The sequence below is a fragment of the Epinephelus fuscoguttatus genome, linkage group LG12 (genome assembly GCF_011397635.1).
Source record: "Epinephelus fuscoguttatus linkage group LG12, E.fuscoguttatus.final_Chr_v1".
Classification (NCBI taxonomy): domain Eukaryota; kingdom Metazoa; phylum Chordata; class Actinopteri; order Perciformes; family Serranidae; genus Epinephelus; species Epinephelus fuscoguttatus.
Window position 1 is genome coordinate 5,203,514 of NC_064763.1, and position 20,781 is coordinate 5,224,294.

Genomic DNA, 20,781 nt, shown 5'->3' on the forward strand with positions numbered 1-20,781 from the left:
TCTTTAGCCCCAGTAACTAAAAGCAGATTCCTGGTGGACACATGGCCTTAATCCCTTGCATTAAGCATCTGTATAGAGCACTACTTTAACCATCCGCTGTAAGTATACAATTGCACTTGTAAGTTTGGACTGCAGAACAGTTCTCACTGCCATGTGAAGCAAGTGTCCTACCAAAACAGCTTACGCACTTCTTTTTATCATAAGGAACAAATAGATTGTCAAGGGCTTGCAGAGGGGGGACACACAGGGGGCTTGAGGACCCTCTTATGTTTGAGTGAACTGCCCAATGAAGTGCTTTTGAATGTATTCCCCTTTAAAGTCGTGTTCCATGTGCAAACTGCCATGCATGCCATCGCTAAATATTGCTCCTCCGTATCAAAAAAAGATACAATTATATGGATAAATTCTTGTTACATTTGTTGTCCTAGTGCTTCGCTTTTCTTTGGCTTATTTTTCATTATGTGACTGTTCCCGAGTAGTCATTTTCCCCTCCCGCCATCTCTCCCCCTGTCAGCATGGTGAAGCCCATTGTAGACAGTATCCATGTCTATGAATACATATTGATGATGCTTTGTTGCTCAGCTGTGATTCTCCCCCTCTACTAACGACCTTCGGTTTCTCTCTGCAGCCACGGTGGGAAGATGGCCTCTCTGTAATGCTAATTGTTTTCTGTGCCTTGAGAGAACCGAGTGTGTGTTTGTGGCAGAAATCTGTGGGCTGTGGCCATAAGTGCCTCCATGAATGGGAGGGAGGTCTGTAGATGCAATCATGAGCAGCTGACAAATATACACTACACACCAAGGAAACATTTGCATCTGTTATTTTCAGAGTGGGATAGCTTCATTTTTAAAAAGTATGATACAGTCTGCAAATGTATCATCAATTGAGAAGCCTTGCTTATATTTGGTTCAAAGTATTCTTTTCCTCTATTTTTGGAGAATTTTCCTCTGAAACCAACAGTGCAAGTCTTTTTAAACATATCCTCTCAAAAATGTTATTGTTCTAACCTGCACCATGAGGTAAACAGATGGTTTCAGGGGTCGTGTAATACTTTGCTTTCCTTTGGATAAAGATTGTTTGGATCAATTTGAGCAAAATATCTCAGATGTCCCTAAAGGGTAATGAAATTTTAAGGTGCACAATTGAATATACCATCTGGATTTATGAACTAAATTGGTGAAACTTTATTATTACTAACCTGAACATAACTGGCAGTAAATCCGTATGATGCATGAGATTGTTCTTCAAACTTTTGGAGAAAAAAACCCCCACAACTTTTGCTGGATTTAAGAGTACAGCTCTTTAGGTGTCTCACATTGATCCTTTGGTAATGTGCTGCACCTCTTGCTTAGCACGAGCAGTGCTGTTTTGAGATTGTGTGGGTTTCTGGTTCTGCTGCACTCCGTAGTGCAGAAACACAGTCCACTGAGTATGTTTGGCCTGGAGTTACCCGTTTTCCCCTCTCTCTGCTCTTTATCCAGAAAACGTCGAGGTGCGCCGAGTGCCCTTTCGGGGTCTGAGAGGATTGATGCACTGAGATACCAACGTATTAAAAAGGCCAAGAAGATGATGATGAACAACAATAACTCCAAGACCAGAAAGAAAGCAGGTGTGAACCTCGTTCTTCTGTTCTCACTTTTTACACAGTGTTTTGTTTTTTGTTTGTTTTTTACACTTATTTCATTATGAACACTGGTGTTCATGAACACCAGGCTTTTTGCTTCTCAAAGATGTAAATTTTTTATTGCCGTACAAAGGATGCATCACATTTATTTGGGTTGTAGTAATACCTCTACTGGCAGAGTGAGCAAGCTGTTATGTTTCCTCCCCATCTGCATGTCTGTCTGTGTATCTGGAAGCAGAACATGACAAAAACTGTGGAACGGATTTGCACACAACACTTGCAGAAAGGTTGGAAGTGAAAAGCCTTTTTCAGTCATTTGCCAAAGAAGGGTATAGCAGTTAGTCCACATTTAAATAATGTGATGTGATGTGATGTTTATCCTGTGATTCTAAATTGGTTTGTGAAACATCAGAATTTATTGTCTGTCAGTGTAAAAGAGGAGAAGCAAAGCTCCACTGTTGTCTGAATTATTTTACATTTTGCGACCATGGAGCACCAGCATGACTTCAAATATTATTAATATATGAGCTGGAGAGCTGTTGTCTCCAGCTCACAGTGATTCGGGGGTAACAGTGTAACTTCCTGGTAATGGCTAACAACCTAACAACAACTGTTGACCAGAAGCTTCAGGTTTACAGCAAAAATATCAACACTTCCAGCCAAGACGAGCCAGGTGCTTCAGAATAAAAGCATCAGTTGTTCCACTTTGATTTATTTAATCACAACAGTACTTTACTTAACTTTATTATAACTACTTTATTTACCTTTATTATAACAGTACTTTATTTAACTTAATTACACTGGTACTGTGACTCTACGGTAACAGTGTTTTATTTACTTTTATTACAACAGTACTTCATTTCATCTTGAAAAAACAAAATCCAAGGCAACTCTTCTCTGGTGCAAAAGTTAAAAGGCCTTTATTGTTATGATGAACATTAAAGTTCACTTGACTCAGTTGACTTTAATGTTCGTCATGAACTAGCCATTTAATAAAGGCCTTTTAACTTTATCATAATAGTACTTTAATTTTATTATAACAGTATGTTATTTTTGATAATAACACTTTATTTGACTTTATTATAACTGTATTTTATTTAATTTGATTATAACATACTTTATTTAATTTTATTTTAACAGTACTTAAAGTTTTGTAGCTACTTTTATTCAACTTTATTGTAATTGTAGTTTGTTAAGTAGTTTAGTATTTCAGTAGTGTAGTGTAGTTTCGAGGAAATTTCAAAATAGAGATATACATATATTGCGTATCGCGATATAGCCAAAACACCAGCTAGTTTGTATCATGTAGGCTACATCTGTGTGTTTCCATTTATTTTGCAACCAGTAAAGAAAGCTTATTCAGTACGTTGCGTCGTCTTCTGTTGTCATATGAGTGTACCTGGAAATTTACAGTATTCAGGCTTCTTTCTGTGTCTTTGTCATTTTCTGACCATTCATAATTTAACTTGATTGTTCATGGTAATATGTTTGATTTTGTGGTGCAAATTTTTTTACAATGACCCTTAATGTTGGCTAATTAATGATTAACATAATTAGTGGCTCAGGACACCTGTAAAGCGGGGTGATACATGCATAGTTAAAAGTCCCCAGTGCTATTATACTGTATATCAGAACTCATGGACAGCCTGCTGTCCAATCAAAATGCTTGGTCGTAACTAACTGTTGTATAATTCAATTTATTGTTGTCATACTCTATATACAGCACCATACAGTGAACAAAATGTCATTATTCACGAATCCAGGTGCAGTAAAGAACATAATCACAACCAGCATTAATACAAAAAGTAGCATTAATACAATACCATTGAAAGTGACTGCTGCTAGTTACCTAGTGCACCTAGGAATATACTGCTCACCCCACCTCACTCCCCACTGCTTTGACACTACAAAGGTAGTAATGTAGTACCCCTTTTCGATGGTTATGGCCTGGCTTGGTTTGGGCCATCAGCCCAGCATAGCAGGGATTTGCATTTCTATTACAACAGGGCTACCTTCTTGAAGGTGTCTTAAACTGATGATGTCTTGTCTTGACTAATGGCTTTAATAAGGGGCTGATCCATGGCTGATGTCCCCTGTTATTTTTGCTGCATATGTTTATCTGCAGCAGCAAGTTTACCTGTTGGAGGTGAGCTGTTTGCAGAGGTGCAGTTAGAGCCTGTTGTCTGCAACTTTTCTAACATCTAACTGTGGCTGTTTCTGATTTCACTTTTGTCCCTGCCATATGATTAGACTGCCAATATTGAGAAGAAGCTGCTAACAAAGTTCCACAAATTCAGTAATAACGCATTTCATTTCCTATAGATTCTTCACAATAAAATTCTCTTAGTTTTTTGTTATGTATAAACTTTTATTGTGAAGCAGCTAAATAAGGAAATGTTGAGTTTTTTAGCAGCAACTTCATACAACTTCTAACAAGGTGGATAGCAAACATGAAACAATAAAATAAATCAGATATCTAAAGTAAAAACAGGACGCAGGAGAAACTGAACTCCAAACCACAGAGATTCAGTTAGAAGCTACAAAAGTACTCCTGCAGACAGAGGTGAGTGGAGTCTTGTAACACACGCTTGTTTGGAGGGGACGGGGGGCTTGGCAGGGGCTGTCGGGGGCTGGCTGTGGTCGATGAGACTTCACGGCTACCTGCTTGAGGGCAGGTGGCCTGGCTTTTTGACCTACTCCAGAGAACGTCCATCTTCAGCATGGCTTGAAATGGCGAGGCATGTCTAAACTGACAATGCGAACACAAACTGGTGCAGCATGGCTTTACTTGGCATGGCCAAGAGTGACAATGGAAGAAGGGTATAGGTCCGTCTCTGCAAAATATGACAGTTACTGTGGCATGAGGTGAGAGGCAAATAGCATTTATCTGCACACACTGAATCACTGTGATGACAGACCTAGTTAAAAATCTGCAAAACTTCCTTTTAACAGCTATAGCAACTTGAATTCAGCTCGTGGGAATTTCTTTAAATTTAGCAGAGATGTCCGTTTGGACTCAGTAATTAATTGATTAGATTTTAATGGGCAAAGGGTCACTGTAACCTTGTTCATCTCATTCTTGTGAATGTATTATCTCAAGAACACCTTGAGGGAATTTCATAAAATTTTATTAAGCATCCCATGAAGGATGAGTGGGCTACAATTTTGTGGTGAAAGGTCAAGGTCAGTGTGACCTCACAAAATATGTTTTTGGCCATAACTCAAGAACCCATGTGATAATTATGACAAAACTTCACACAAATGTCTAATTGGAAATGTGATGAAAAGTGATGACATTTTATATACAAAAGGTCAAAGGTCAACTTAACTGTGACATTATAATGTTCTGAATAAAACACTTTTCTGGCCATTACTCAATGTCATATCTCAGGAACAGATGGGAAAACATTTGGTCAGACACTGACTTGGTGACACTAATTTCGGGTGACCTCCTGGAAACTGTGCTGATTGTGGACATCTTCTGTGCTGCCAGGTTGAAGATGTATGTGAAGCATTCATGTTTTAAAATATGTAGCTTCTTTCCAGCAACATCCATATCCTATTTGAAGCATAGTCAACTGTCATGGCTACATGGACAGACAAGGATGTAAACTGCAACTGCAACTTTACTGGTTCAAGGAGACATGCAACCGGAAGGCAGTAATTATAGTTTTCTTTTTCTTTCTACTCTCTTCTTCTTTGTGTGGCTTTGGGCTTACGGTTATTATTTTATTTTATGAGAGTGCTTGTATGGACAGGAATGTTTTGAGAATGAAGGAGAAATTAAGTAAATTAACTGCATTTTCAAAAATATCTGTGTCCACATGGACTAAGCCATAGATACATAAAGGAGGTGGAGGGGCATCAAAACAAAACGTCCTGCCTCCAAGAAGAGGGATGAGAGGGGGTGGGGTTCCTCAGTGTTTTTTTTTACAAGGGTAGTGTTCAAAGCCACTGATGAATTCAAGCTGTGCCAAATCACAGGGCAGCCAGCTTTAAGATGTCTCTCTGAGCCAGCACCTGACTTTCTGCTTGCTGCAGTGAATACTGATTGTAGACGTAGGCTGGCGCCCAGCCATGGGGCCTTGACATCTTGCAGCCCACTTTCATAATGGGGACGTGAGTATGACTAAAGTGGGTTGGAAATAGAGCCCGAATGATATTTGGACTTTTGGGGCCGATGCCAATACCGATGTATCGGCCAATATTGGTATATATATTTATACTAGAAACAAAGATTTGTAATGCAGTTTAACAAACTTTGAGACAGCAAAGATGCTTGATTTTTAATATGGGGTAGTGTGAGATTTACTGTACTTGAATATTTCAAGTATTGTCAGGAACTATAGAGCAATGTTTTTCTTTATTGCACCTCAAGTTTCAGATTTGAATTCATTTCAAGGTAGAAATGTGGGACTTTTACTTTGGAATACTTCTAAAGTTATATAGTAAAAATTATGAATTCTTGTGTTTGGTCAGATGTCCTCGGCTAAAATGTATCAGTCAATGTCAGGGACTATCTATTCAATTTTGTTTTCCCAGTAACCCAAAAGGCTAACGGTAAATGGACTGTACTTGTATTGTACTTTTTCTAGTCTTCCTACCACTTAAAGCACTTTTTTTTACACTACATGTCTCACTCACCCATTTACACACTGGTGGCTGAGGCTACCAGCAGCCATGAGGAGCAATTTAGGGTTCAGTATCTTGCTTAAGAATACTTCAAAATGAGGTCTGAGGAGCGAGGGATTGAACTACCAATCTTCTGATTGGAGAACGACCCACTCTATCTTCTCAGCCACAGCCGCTCCAATCAAAGGATGGAGACATTTCCCTCACAGTTTAGTGGTATTGTGAAAAGAAGGAGTCATTGTTTATTAACTTTCGAGCAATGAATTTCACAAAGTAGTTTGCAGCTAACCCTGAAGACACCACTCTGCTCCACCGTCTCATCTGCTGTGCAGAATCTTGTAGCAATAAGACCGCCCTCATATCCCATCATGCCTGTCCAGTGCTGGACTAATGTCTAGTGAGTAGTTTGTTGAGTGTTCTGTTTTATGCTCCAGAATGCAAATTGATGACTTTAGTGTAGTGTTAGTTTAGTTTTTAGTGTTTGTAATGTGTCTCTTCAGAACATGGTGGTTTATATTGGTAATTGTCGTTTATGTGCTGGTTTATCAACCATGAGTGAGGTCTTTCATTTCTTGAGTGAAGCTGTATTTTCCCTTTAAAGGGGAGCAGTTAAAGATACTTTGGAAAACCATCTACTTATATCCTTTATCTAATATGTTGTGGTTAACACAGCCAGCTGGACTAATTGAAGAGACACAGACCTTTTATTCTTACATGAACTGTGTAATTTATAATGCAAATATTCTATTTGTGCATAATAGGGGTTAGAAATGCCAACATTTCAGAATGATAATCAACATGATTATTGATAAATCATGGTAATCATGTTCGCCAATATTGGCCACTAGTATTGGCAGTCCAATATGGCGGTCAGGCTCCAGTTGGAAAGATGTTAGACCCTTAAAAACAGAAAGCGGGGAGAAACAGCTAACCTGGCCAACATGTTCTTTTCACATACTGTATCTTCTCGTTTGTTTAATCCGTACACAAACAGAAATGTAAAAAGGTCTTGGTAAAGGTTTTGCAGGGATTTATTGCTAGAACTTTCATGGTTGGGACAGTGACTTCCTGGAGCTTTGTTGTCACCATGAGGTTGCCAGGAGTTCAGGTGGCAATGACCTGCCTTTCATCTCTCCTCCGACAGGTGTCTCCACCTCTCAGACCCAGCAGGCCTACACCTCTCAGGTACTCCAGCCCGAAGAAGCTCTCTACCTCCGCAAGAAGAAGAAACGGCCCATCCTCCATGACCCATATACTCGCTTTTCTGCTCTGCTGTACCGCCGCCCACCCCGTGAGGATCAGAAGGCTATTTTGGCCAGCATGGACAGCATAGACCTAGACCATGCAACCCTCCTCTAAATGCCCTTGAGGACAAGGTCACAACCATGCAATACACCCTCATTCCAAAATAACACAAGCTACATACCAGATGGGGAAAAAAAACAAAGATGTTTGCAATTTAATGTCTATAAAGGGGAATAGCACTAAATTTCAGCGTTCAGATTTGATACATTCTGTAGCTACATCCTTCAGTCAGTTCAATCCGCATTAGTAAGCATTCTGCAATGTTCAATCTGTGGTGACCTCTATGTACCTGGAAGAATCAGATCAAGAACCTACATAAAGTACAGATTAATGATTGTTTCTAAATGCAGGTCCCAACTTATAGTTAGTGAAGAAGCAACATTGGTATTTTGGAATGACATCACAGATTGCCGTTCTAGTTCCAAGACAAGTTTTGATTATTTTTTTTACTAGTGATTGGGATGCCCAAATGCACATGGATAATCTGCGTATGCTTAAATCAAGTAGTATTCCCTTTAAAAATGTGTTTAGACCTTCAGTGGTTCAAATTAAAACAATAGCTGCCACAATTTTCCAAAGTTTTACTCCAGTGCAAAAAGATGAATTCAAAAAGAGGCAATACATGATTACCAGCTTCAATTTATCCCAATTTATCAAAAAAATTCCAGTTTTCACACTTCAATGTTACCATTTTTAATTTGAAAGGCTTTTACAGACTTAGATCATGTTTCTTGTGCTGAGCCAATCCCCCCATTAAAGCCCTGCGGGTCTCTGTTTACAGCACTTTCCACCAGATCCTCTCCGCCAGCAACGTCTCTTATCTGCTGAGAAACTCGCCTCACAAATATGGGTGTTCTCACTTCCTACCAAGTATACCTCAGAGCACAGGACACGAGACCATACAACTACCAGGATCAGCCAGCAGAACAAACTAGCCTTTTCCGCCTCTTTAGCCATTATTGTGTTCCACTTACTTTTCTTAAAATGATTTTTCTAGTTTTCCTTTCTTATATGAACTTCTTCTAGTCTGTTACACATCCATACATTAAGATAATTCATTTATTTATCTTTCAGAATGATAATTCCGTCACATTCTACTCATCCTCTCTGCTCTGTCGGGAATGATCGGGACTGACAGAAACAGAAAACACAGCCCTGAACCACTTTACTTGGCCTACTGAAAGAATTCTATAGATGTTCACTATATCTGATTTCTTATTGAACAGCAGCAGCAGTGAATCACGCGGGGGTTTAATGTACATTTGCATTTCACACACTTATGACAAACCATGAATAGGCACAATGAAAAGTGGCAATTCAATTACTTTTGCTTATTCTTCATAAAGTCATTTAATTGCTCCAATAAACTGCTCTGCCTTTGGCTTTTCATATCTCATAACAGTTTGCACTGGAGCAAAATCTTGTCCATTTCCTTCAATTTGTGTCTGTTTTTTTTTACATCTCCTCCAAATCTTCTACTTTAGATAGTGTAGAGGGTTTCAAATCCTGTTCAGAAAGAACTATAGTTATGCCAAAAACAAATTCAATTTAAAAAAAAAAAATAACAACTATACATAGCGGAGGATAAGATTTTGTGCCATAGTATGCGATAGGGTTTTTTTTTTATACATATATAAATATATATATATATATATATATACCTGTTAGAGGGCATAAAAACAATGGTTTTGTTTGGCCTTAATGAAGCTTCTGGTTGGTTGCTTGCTTGTGCTCACTTGTGTCTAATTTTTATTTCTTTTTTTTGTGTGTGTGTGTGTGTGTACCCGCCTCTTTGTATTTTTTCTCTTAATGTGCTCATCATTTGAATTGAAAATGCAGAGAGTACAGTCATCCCTTATGAGGCATTAAGGGTGTAACACAAAGTGAGCCAAACGTTTTTCTTGTATACTTCACTGTTAAGCAGTTTTGTTTACATGTTCCTCTGTTTTACTTTGAAAGATTCCAGTGATTGAGATGATGAAATTTGTCTAACTGACATGAAAATGTGGACACAAAAGGGGCTAAAATGATTTTTACTGGGTAAGTAAAGGAAGTGCCATAACAGTAGAAACTCAATTATATCACACATTACACATGCTGCAGCTCAGTCATATTTTAGATTCAACACAGGATGGGTGTGTACTGTAACAGTTTTGTTGATGTTTTTGTTTTCTTTCTTTCTTCAGTTTTGGTCAAAAGGTGCTCAATTTCTTCAGAGGCTGTTTTCACTTAGATGTTACTGTAACATATCTGGGGCTCCTGATACAAAATGAGAGCAGTGTCCTCGTTCTGATGAAGTGTGTTCAGAGTGGCATTGCTCATGGGTATGTTCAGTGGTTTTTATGTATGTATTTATTTGTGTAATTATTTATTGTGATTTTGAACAGATTCTGATACAACTCCAACTCCAACAGAGTCTTCTAAAATCAGCCATGTTTTAAGTGACTACATTTGGTCATTTGATTAAGATATTTCCACAATAAATGCTTGCAAAATGAGGCATGTCAAGGGTTAAAAAAATCTGCTCGGACACTTCCTCTGCTCATATTTGATTTTTACAGTGCTGGAGGAGTGAAGGGTGTGAACGGTTGTGATTTGATCTATTTATAAAACAGGGAATAGTAGGCAATTATCATACATGAATAGAAAGGCAAAATTAAAGAGAAAAAAAAATGTCCTGACTTACATCTATATTCAGCATACTGGAATAAAGTTAATAAATGCTTCATACAGATGCATCGGGGTTGTGTTAGAAGTTCATTCATTCATCTTCTGTAACTGCTTATCCTGTTGGGGGTCACAGGGGGCGGGGGGCTGGAGCCTATCCCAGCTGACATTGGGCAAAAGGGCATGGTCTATCACAGACAACCATTCATGCTCACATTCACACCTACGGCCAATTTATAGTCACCAGCTAACCTAACCTGCATGTCTTTCGTTGTGGGAGAAAGCCAGGGTACCCAGAGAAAACCCATGCAGACAAAGACCAAACATGCAAACTCTGCACGTAAAGGCTCCTCCACCTTGGGTGTTCGAAACCCCCGCCCCGGGTTTGAAGCAGGAACCTTGCTGTAAAGCGACGACGCTAACCACTGCACCACCATGCTGCCCTGTTAGCAGTTCAAATTTTAGTAAATAAGCTAATGCCTTTATGGTGGACATATTATGTTCCCAAGGTTGGAGCTTCTGCTAGCTAAAAGGTATCATATCAGCATAATGCACTTATTGTGGAAATAACTTTGAAATATGATTTATTAAAGGTTAACATCTGCAATTAAAGCAAAACCACAATCTCTGCTTCCAAAGCTTACAAAGTCAGCATGAATCATTTCAGTGAGAATGAAGTGGCATGAAAATGCACGCAGAACACCCAGACCTTTGATCATTGATCGTTGGTCACTGACAACCAACTGCAACATTATATTAATGACGCTGCTGCCCATCTCTCTGAAGATGGTGGTGTTTGAAGGACTGTGCTGACAATAATTTGGCTAGCCTAGAGGAACTAGCACATGACACCAACAATGTTTTTACATGTTTTGTGAGGCACTAACTGATGTAATGACTGAGACATATCAGGCCATCCCACCATAGGTGCTTGAGCAGTGGTGTCAAACAGGCTTTCACTGCAGCCTAAAGGTGCTAAGCAAACCATGAAGTAATGCTGTACAGCACTAACGAGTGGTCCTTCCATATAAATAATTACTGATGCTGCTTCCATTTTAAACAACTGTGTAATTGCTGTAATGTTTTGGTTGTTCAGTAGAAGGAAAGTGAAAAGGCTACACTGCTGCCTGAGTTTGAAAGAATGGATGGTTAGAAGGCGCTTGTTGGAGTGATGGTTGGATTCAAAATCACACTGAAAGAGAACCAAGGGCCTCTTTTTCCATAAAGCCGCTATTATGGCATACTGACAGTGATATTTAAAAATTGCAGACACTCTGATGCATAATGTTCTCCAATTCAAATATATAATTGTACCTTGTTACTTTTGAATACCATTGTTTTTATGTCATTTATAGAAAGGTTCTTCTCAGATATGAGTCCTATAGTTTCCTTTCAAAGGAACATTTTTGGTTCATTGATTGTTTCACTTCACACCTTCTGATGTTGCTGAGGATCCTCTTAGAAGAGCTCTGGAGGGAATTCACTGAATGAATGAAGGCACTCTGTTTGTTTTGTTCAAAGATTTTGGCTTTGTACTTTCCAGGCCTGCATGATACAGGGGACAGAGGCCACTGCATGTTAACACTGTATGAAAAGACAAGGTAAACACATAAAGGGACAGTGATATTGCCATCAATGAATAATTAATTCCCCAGTTAGGAATATAATTAAATTTACATTCGCAAAATATTGCAAGTAGGTCAATTTTGGAATCTGACATTCCCAACTACTGACAGAGCATTTCTAATAAAGTCTTATACCCTTTTTCCATACTCATGTGCTGGCCTGGTTTGGTTTGACTCGGCACGTCAGCCCAGCGCAGCAGGGATCTCCATTACAACAGGGCTACCAGCTTGATGGTGTGTCCTTAACTAATGATGGCATGTCTGGAGTGGTGACATTAAAAAGCATCAGGCTGATCCGCAGCTAAAAAGGTTATTGTTATTTTGCTGCAAATGTTTTTCCATCACACAGCATGCCAAGTAAAAGAAGTTTAACTGTTGGAGGTGAGCTGTCTGCAGAGGGGCAGTAAGAGCCTGTTATCTGCAGCTCTTCATCAAATACCCCCCCTGCAGTATTAATAGACTTTTTTTTATTGAACAAAACCCAGGAACAAAGTTCTGCTAATTCAGTGATAAACATATTTCATTTCCTATAGATTTTTAACAGCAAAAGTCCCCAGTTATTTTGTTACATAACAGCTTTTATTGTGAAGCAGCAAAATAAGGAAATACTGGGTTTTATTCATTTACATTCATTTATTCATTTACATTTATTCATAATTTTTCATTCATTTCCTGTAACGGCTTATCCTGGTACAGCGTCACAGGTATACTGGAGCCTATCCCAGCTGTCATGGGTTAAGAGGCTGGTTATACCCAGGACAGGTCACCAGACTGGGGACACAGGGCTGACACATAGAAACAGACGACCATTCGCACGCACATTCACACCTATGGCCAGAGTAACCAATTTTAGAGTAACCAATTACCCTGACCTGCAGGAGAGAGGAAGCCGGAAAACCCAGAGAAAACCCACAGTCACACGCAGACAGCAAACATACCCCAAACAGAAGGGCCCCAGCTGGCCAATGGATTGGAACCTGGAACCCAGGAAACAGTAAAATAAAGCAGATATCTAAAGTAAAACAGGACGCGGGAGAGAAACTAAACTTCAAACCACAGAGATTCAGTTAGAAGCTACAAAAAGACACAGGGAAAAACATATTTCTTTCTGGTCTCCTGCACAGACAGACAGACAGACAAACAGACATGAGTTCAGTCTCGCAACACACATGCTTGTTTCAGGGGGAGAAGGGGGGTCATTGAGGGTTGGCTGCGGTCAGCAAAATGTCACCACTACCCGCCTGGAGTTGGGCAGGCACGCTTTTTGTCTTACTCTGTAGAAGGTCCATCTCTGGTGCAGCTCAGCGTGGCTCTGCAAGTCTTAACTAGTAATGGAAAGACAAATCAGGACGGCATGGTTTGACTCAGCACAGCCAAAAGTGATAATGGAAAAAGGGTATGACAAAGCAATCACCATATTCTACCATGATAGAGGGTTTTGGGATAGAAACATTAGATCGGTAAAGTAGGAATTGAAAAGTCCTGCAACTTACTTTAAAGAATTTGAATCAAGAGTTTAAAACAAAACTAACTGTATTAACAAAAATGATGTAATGTACATACTGTACTGTACAAACATATCATCCCAATATACACACCTATCATATTGTTTCCGTTGAGAAATTAATTTTATAATTAATCGCATATATTGTATCTGCGAAATCATAACTGATGCAGTCTGCCAACTTAACACAGAACACATTGTTCCACGTTGTAATTACCCCACATTTAAAAGAAACCAAAACACTGACACATGTGGAAGAAGACCTAAAATATACATAAGATTCTTTATTGAAATTTGTAGATATAATAAGTCTATATATTGTAAAATGTAAACATAAGAAATTGCATATTTTATTAAAATTGGTCAATGATATGCATGCAGTTACAGAAATTAGTCCAAAATATATACCCTTTTTTAATTTCAATATGGAAATTGTTGTTAGAGTGAGTTTGAGAGTGTCCCTCTGAGCACAGTGGACGTCCAAGTCAGTGGAAATAAGCAGGAAACCACGTCCAAAATGATAAACTAACTGAACTGAAACACTGAAATGTACATTGTTGTGTACACAGTGATGGTTCAGTTGTATGATTATATTTTTATATGTTTTAGTTGAATGTAGAGAGAATGAATAACATCAAAACTTGATTACACCAACTTAAATTCAAAGTCCCAGGACGGCTTTTCAAACCGGCGGGGGTGGGAAATTGTAGCTTTGTGTGACTGTGCAGTTAATTTCATCACCAAGGGCTTTAATGAGACTTACGTGAAGCGAGGACAGTGTGAGCTTGATGGGTGAGACATCTTAAAATGGCTGAGGGTGAGGTCAGATCTGCCTCAACAAAGAAGTACTGTATACCTCTCAATGTGCCACTAAGAAATGTGTCCATGTACATAGTGTATAGAGAAAGATATTGTTTGCATGGTATAAACATTTGAATGCTACTGACAAAAACGGGGAATGGCTACCAGAGCAGACATCCTGTAGTTGTTTCATGTGAGAAAAGCTAAACAAGAGTGATCTGTTTAGTCCTGAATATTGGTGCCCTGGCAAAAACGAATACAGTGAAACCACCTACTGTACCGGCAGACACAATCCCAATGTTTCAAACATTCAGGTTTGACCCTTAAGGCAGTTTTGCCACACTAGCGTTGACATGCAATAAAAGCACATGCCATGCGATTAGATAAATTAAGGGGATCTGAAGCTATTACAACACCCAGAATAGTTTCTAGATGATTTGGTAATAAGGGCAGATAGAATTGCTCTTTACTACTTTTGTGATGTCTAACAACTGATCATTTTTTATAGTACACATTAGGTGAATGTGTATGTGTATGTATGAACAAATTGTAGTCTGGAGTGAAAAGAAACAAGTCTGTTTTGATGCTCTAGCTGTCAAATTGCAGTCTGACTTGTGTTAAGTACAGTACCCAGATGTAAATTTCTTTGTGAAAAACACTCACTCAGAATTATCACTCTGATTCACATATATAACATTTTGAGATGACAGGATGATTTACAGTTGATGGTACTGTACAAGACTCTGAAATGCTTACAATTAGTAATGTTTGTGGTGTCTAAAGAGAAAAAAACATCACACATTTTTTAATCACACATAAAAAGAGAAATTATTAAGAAAATCTCAGTACTGTATCACTCTTGACTCCTGAGCTGAGGAGAACTAGACATTCTGCTCTGACTTTACATATTGTAAGACATTAAGAGAGACTTATCATCATATTGTTGGGTATATTCACATTTTTGACGTGTTGAGCAGGCTTTTATTCCATACACTAAGAGTGAAGAATCTCTGGTGCTAACACATGCCGCACAGTGAAAAGTTTTTGTTGCCACCACATTATATCCATACTTAGTTGCTCTTGAAATGCACTTCTCTGCCCTCTGACCTCACTGCATCCAATACTAAAAACTGCCATATTATTTTCCTAATTTCTTTAAGAAAAAAAAAAAAAAAAAAAAAAAATGAGCACATTTTTAGGCAAATTTGAGCCCAAATGAGCAGTTGCAGTCTGTTTTCACTCCCAACTCCTCAAACATTGCCACTTTGTCAATGATTTTGGTGTCGGATACAGATGTACAGACAGCTTTTGTGGTGGTATGATGCACACCAGGTGCTGGCTGTTTATGTGACCGCCAGAAACTACTACATTATAAAGAGCAAGAAAGTCCCTATTGGGATTGGTGACACAAGCACCTAGGAGCTCACTGTTTGTTTCCTGAGTGAAACCAAAAGTCAATGGAGTTATTTTAATAACACTGTAGTGTGCTAGTATGTGTAGCATGCAATGCTAGTAACATATGTCACATGACTTGTCATGTTGCGTGACATTATGTTAGTATAACCATACTTATTTTAAACCCAACCATGATGTTTTTTCCTAAACCTAACCATGTGCTTTTGTTGTTTTACCTATGTAGAAAGTTTATTTTGAAAAGACTGTATGCATGTATTGCACAGAAACTGTACATTTCCTGAGAACAGTGATGTATTCTGAAAAGAAAAAAATGCATGTTACAATTGTCAATTGAGCTGCCGCCAGTGAATGACAAAAGGGGAAAAAAAAAGGATGGTGGAAGGCTCCCTAGCATGCCATATTCTGACATTTTGGGTCCACTGACAAAGCAGCTTTGTTTGACGAGTTGGGATGAGAACAGGTTGGAATTTTACATGTGTTGTGATAAAGGGTTTATTCATATCACTGAGATCGGAGAGATTTCTGTAAATAAATAGACATTGCCATTTTGTCTCATGGTCAGAACTGGCACACTACTCGCAATATAATCACAGTGCAATTTGCCACAGTGATATAGTGCAATGTTATACACCACAAAATATTACTCTGATGATTCAAATGACATAAAAGCTCACAGGCCAGTAAAATCTTACAATGAAATAAATGATATGATCAGACTTTCAGAGACTCTTCTATCATCTCTCACTGACAGGAAGGATGCACTGAGGCAGAGACCTTAATCTAAATTTGACATATTGAAATCCAGTCTTTGTGAAATGCAGAACCTTGCAGATACTTACCATCAGTGTGTCGATACAGCAACATGAAGGAGTATTGAGATATAATGTATCAACTTTTGTCCAAACTTGAGTGTACAAAAAGGCATTACACATTTAAGATTAAAAAAAAAAAAGTTTTGCTACACCGTGTAAATAATATCTCAAATAAGCTTACCTTGTCATATATATTTTTTGTAGAAGAAAATATGATGCACATCAACTATACTGAAGACTGAGTGGGAACTGAGTAGTGTAGGGTCTGCTTCAGTGACACATTATAACATGATGTAACAGACCAATGTCTATATGTGAGTGATGGAAATCTTCTAAATGCTAGAAATTAGTTTAAGAATTTAATATTATAGAGCCAGGAAATATATATAGAAAAGAAAATATATATAAAAATAGATATAAATATATTGTCATGGAACCAAAATGGTTATTTGAGTATCTATATTTGGGGACAGTACTTGTTTTCAAGAATGTATAAGTCTATATTCTATTATTTTTATATCCATTTGTTGCTCTTTACTTTAGCAATGCAGAGAGTAGAGAAATATGTCTGAGATTTTATGTTGTGTACAAAACAAAAGAGAATGGTGCACCAAAATGGCTGTCACTGTACTGTATATCTCACTGTCTATTACACAGAGATGTACGGAAGCATGTTGATGCCACGCCAGGAAAGCAAACAAACAACAACAAAAAACTTACTTACATACTTTTCTTGTTAAAAATAAAGGTAACCACTTATTTATCTTGTTATCACATGAAACATTTCTTGTTATAGCAAGACATTTTTTTTCATGTTTATATAAGATTTTTTCATGTTATGACAAGAAACTTTTCATAGAACAAAATGATAACAAGAAATGACAGAAGTACATAAAATCATCTCGTTATAACAAGATAAATATATTATTTTAACAAGAAATGTTTTCTGTTAAGAGAAAAGTTTCTTGTTGTGACATAAAAATATCTTGTAAAAACAAGAAAAATATCTTGTTCTAACAAAAACAAATCTTGTCAAAATGTAAAAAAAATCTTGTTATAACAATAAACTTTTCATGTTATTACCTGATACTTTTTTTTCAAGGCATCAGTAAGCTTCCGTACAGACTCTCAGAGAAGGACACAGCAAACTAGATATTATAGCAACGTCCATTTGGTGTGAATAGCAAATGTAATTGTTGAATTATTTGTGCGCCATCATTTTACCACATTTGTCCTTTTGGGGGACAGGGATTTAGCTCCTTGCTACATTATTATTATTTGTTTTTGTCAATCACCAGACTGGCTTCTGCAGTCATACATTCATTTTTTAAAAAACATGTTTTGGCATGAAAGAATGGCGAGAATCTTTTTTCCCTAATATGGTGCTCCCTTGCAATCTGTATCACAGCAGAGCACATAAATATAAATGTATAATCATCAAATTCACAAACTGTGCAGATAGAACTGTTTCACAGTGTATATTTACAGTATGTATGTAACAGACACAGTGCTTCATGATGCTGCTTTGAACTGACATAAGGGGATCCAAATGTTTGTTTTTGGTTTGTTTTTGGTTTTAAACAGAAGCATGTGCAAATTAATGCGAACATTCTGTTGCCTTTCGCTCAAAGGTGGAGGTTGAGCATCGCAGCAGCTGCTAAAAGTTACTCCAGAAATTGATGACATTCAGTGCTGTACATTGCCAAAAAAATACAAAACATGTCATATACATTCTGACAACTGGTGCTATTTAAAAACATCTGTGGTGCTTTTTTTAAGTTAGATATTTCCTTGCTTCAGACAAAATGTAGCTACACAATCCTGTACTGTACTGTACCGTAGGTTGCTGTTTGGCCAGTACGTCATCATTTGACCTGGGTCAGCTGTGTGTATAGATGGTTTACTTTGACTGCTGTTGTTTCAGGGAATACACAGATCAGATAGTACTAACATTTTGAGTGGCAAATTTTAAAGCAAGGAAATTAAAAAAAGACATTCATTTGAATACACGTCATGATGATTTTGTTGGGATTGAGTTTACAGTTTGTTTTTTTTAGTTAATTTTGGTCTGAACTTCACAGTGCTTCAAAGTCTAATGTATTGGTGGTTGCAAATAGTATCCACACATTGTGTTTGGTGCTGAGTGAACAGATATGCTCACCATGACTTTTGATACGGTATTCATCTTAGACATTTAGATCCCTCTCGAGTCTTTCTATCAAGTCAAGTAAACATGCTAACCCCCCTGCAGGTGCCCTTTGATTAAATAGTAAAAGCAACATCAACCTGGTGACAGGTGGGAGTGACATTAAGACTTCCACTCACTCTCAGATCAATAGGACCGAGCTATGCTAAAACCCACCACTGCAGGGGCCTGTAGTGTTACTATGTTTTAAGACCAGAGGAAGCACTGTATGGAAGCATATTGATGCCACGCCAGAGACAGAAAAAAAAAAAAAAAAAGATCAGTATGAGACAATAACATGAAAACTTTATTGTTATAACAAAATAACAATGTTATAACCTGATAAAGATTTTTTTCTTTCCTGGCCTGACAGATTTACACTTCCGTAGTACTGAAATATTGTCTTATAAAAATGCTTATTAAAACTAGTAAAAAAAAAAAAAAAAAAAAGGTTTGCTGCATAACTCAACTTTTTGGAGCCTCTAAACATGAAAACGTCATGGTTATGTACAAGTTACACTGATTAGCTCTTTTGTTTTTTGTTTTTTTTGTTGTTGTTTTTTTTTCTCATCACAAAATGCAATACAAGTGGAAGAAGAACAAACCGAAATTTTCTCCTCCTTATTGTTCAGTCTTCCTGAGATGTGTAAAACTGGTTTAAGTTACAGACTTCATTTTTATTGTAAGTTTTGTTATCATGACCTGGAAAACAAGAACAACAACAACAACAACAATGTGAGTGTGTTCACAGTTAGTTACAGGCGTAGACAACTCAGTACCTCAAAATGTCTCTTCACAGAAATCTTAAGTACAGATATTCAGTTTTTTATGTTCACCATCTCTGACAAGTCAGTGCTCATGATGCTTTTTTATATTTGTTGGCACAAACACTAACAAGAATGTATGGCTATTGTAATTCCTGCTCACTCCCACTCTTCCTAAAATTGAAGCTTTTAAAGCAAACTGTCAGTTTTTTGTATTTCAAATGTCTTGGTATGCTTGTTGTAGTTGTATATTCATAATGGTGTATATTACATCAGTTTTTATTTATTAAAATGTTTAAATTTTCTAAGATGACTTTTCATGTTTTTTGAGCAATGTGGTTGTCATTATTTGATGCAATTTAAATTTGAAGGTGACGAGTTATTTTCTCTACACTGCGTTAAACTAGTCTGGTAAGACCATCCTGATCAGGGACGTCGCAACCGGACAAGCAAACTAGGCAATTGCCTAGGGCTCCGAGCTGGAAGGGGGGCCCCCAGAGAAGGTTGACATTGGTCCATATCAATGACAATATGATGGAACCCCTATAGACACTGCAACAACGACAACACATTGGAATCCGCCCTAATGAGGCCCCCTACTAGCTGCTGCTTGCAAGTGACTAAGTAGGGTGACCAGACGGGACTGCACAGCATTTCTGTCTCTTTTCATGCATCATGCAAATTGAGACCATGTCCTGCATGATTGGTTGCCACCCGCGCTAGCATTGTTGGAGTACCGTAGTAGTACGGTGCCTGACGGTACCACTACTGTGGGATAAGTTCAAAGTCCAATCGCAAGAGGGTGAGTGTCCATGCGCCGTCCAATAATGGCACGCGCTGGCAACCTGGCACTCAATATGCTGCTGCAGTGGTTTGTATCCAGTGACATTTCATGTATTAGCTGAGCTATTGAGTATCTTTAAGCAGTGAAAGTTATTATTTATTTCTTTTTACTTGTAGGTTAGATTTGTTTATATATGCTACAGTGATTTGTTTTCCACAGAGCTCTACAGTGCGAGCATCTTACTCACATTTGCAACTAGTGTAGTTGTTGTTATTGACTCTATTTCTACAATAATTTCACTTATTGCTGTGTTTACTCTACTAATTTAGAGTTAGTGCTTGTTACTGTTCTGCAAGCTGCAGCCTGCATTTTACATCATCAACTACAACGCAGACCGTGATCGGCTATTTACGTCGTCAACTACGGTGAAGATCCCTGATTGGCCCCAAATGTATTTAAAATTTGTGGAAAGTGTTTGGGGCAGCACCAAGTCCGGACTGATACAGAGAGTGAAACAGAATCTTGAGCTCATGTCATCAGGACAGTCTTACCAGGCTAGTGTCAAAGGCCATATCAGTATTTTTGCAAGTACATTCTCCACTGTTAAAGGCAGCCATTGATCTCCATTTGTTTTATTTATGTACATTAAAAAAAATCAGACT

At 38.0% G+C, this 20,781-nt stretch overlaps 1 protein-coding gene across 4 annotated transcripts in view; it reads left to right on the plus strand.

Moving 5' to 3' along the window:
- Nucleotides 1-19,552, plus strand: part of LOC125897946 (protein turtle homolog B-like) — a 290,905-nt gene extending 271,353 nt beyond the window's left edge. For all 4 annotated transcript variants that reach the window (XM_049591468.1, XM_049591470.1, XM_049591469.1 and 1 more), the window contains 2 exons: nucleotides 1,482-1,609; nucleotides 7,401-19,552. In XM_049591468.1, coding sequence (XP_049447425.1) covers nucleotides 1,482-1,609; nucleotides 7,401-7,615 — 343 coding nt within the window. In that variant the 3' untranslated portion in view covers nucleotides 7,616-19,552. The remainder of the gene's footprint in view (nucleotides 1-1,481; nucleotides 1,610-7,400) is intronic.
- Nucleotides 19,553-20,781: the final 1,229 nt, after the last annotated feature.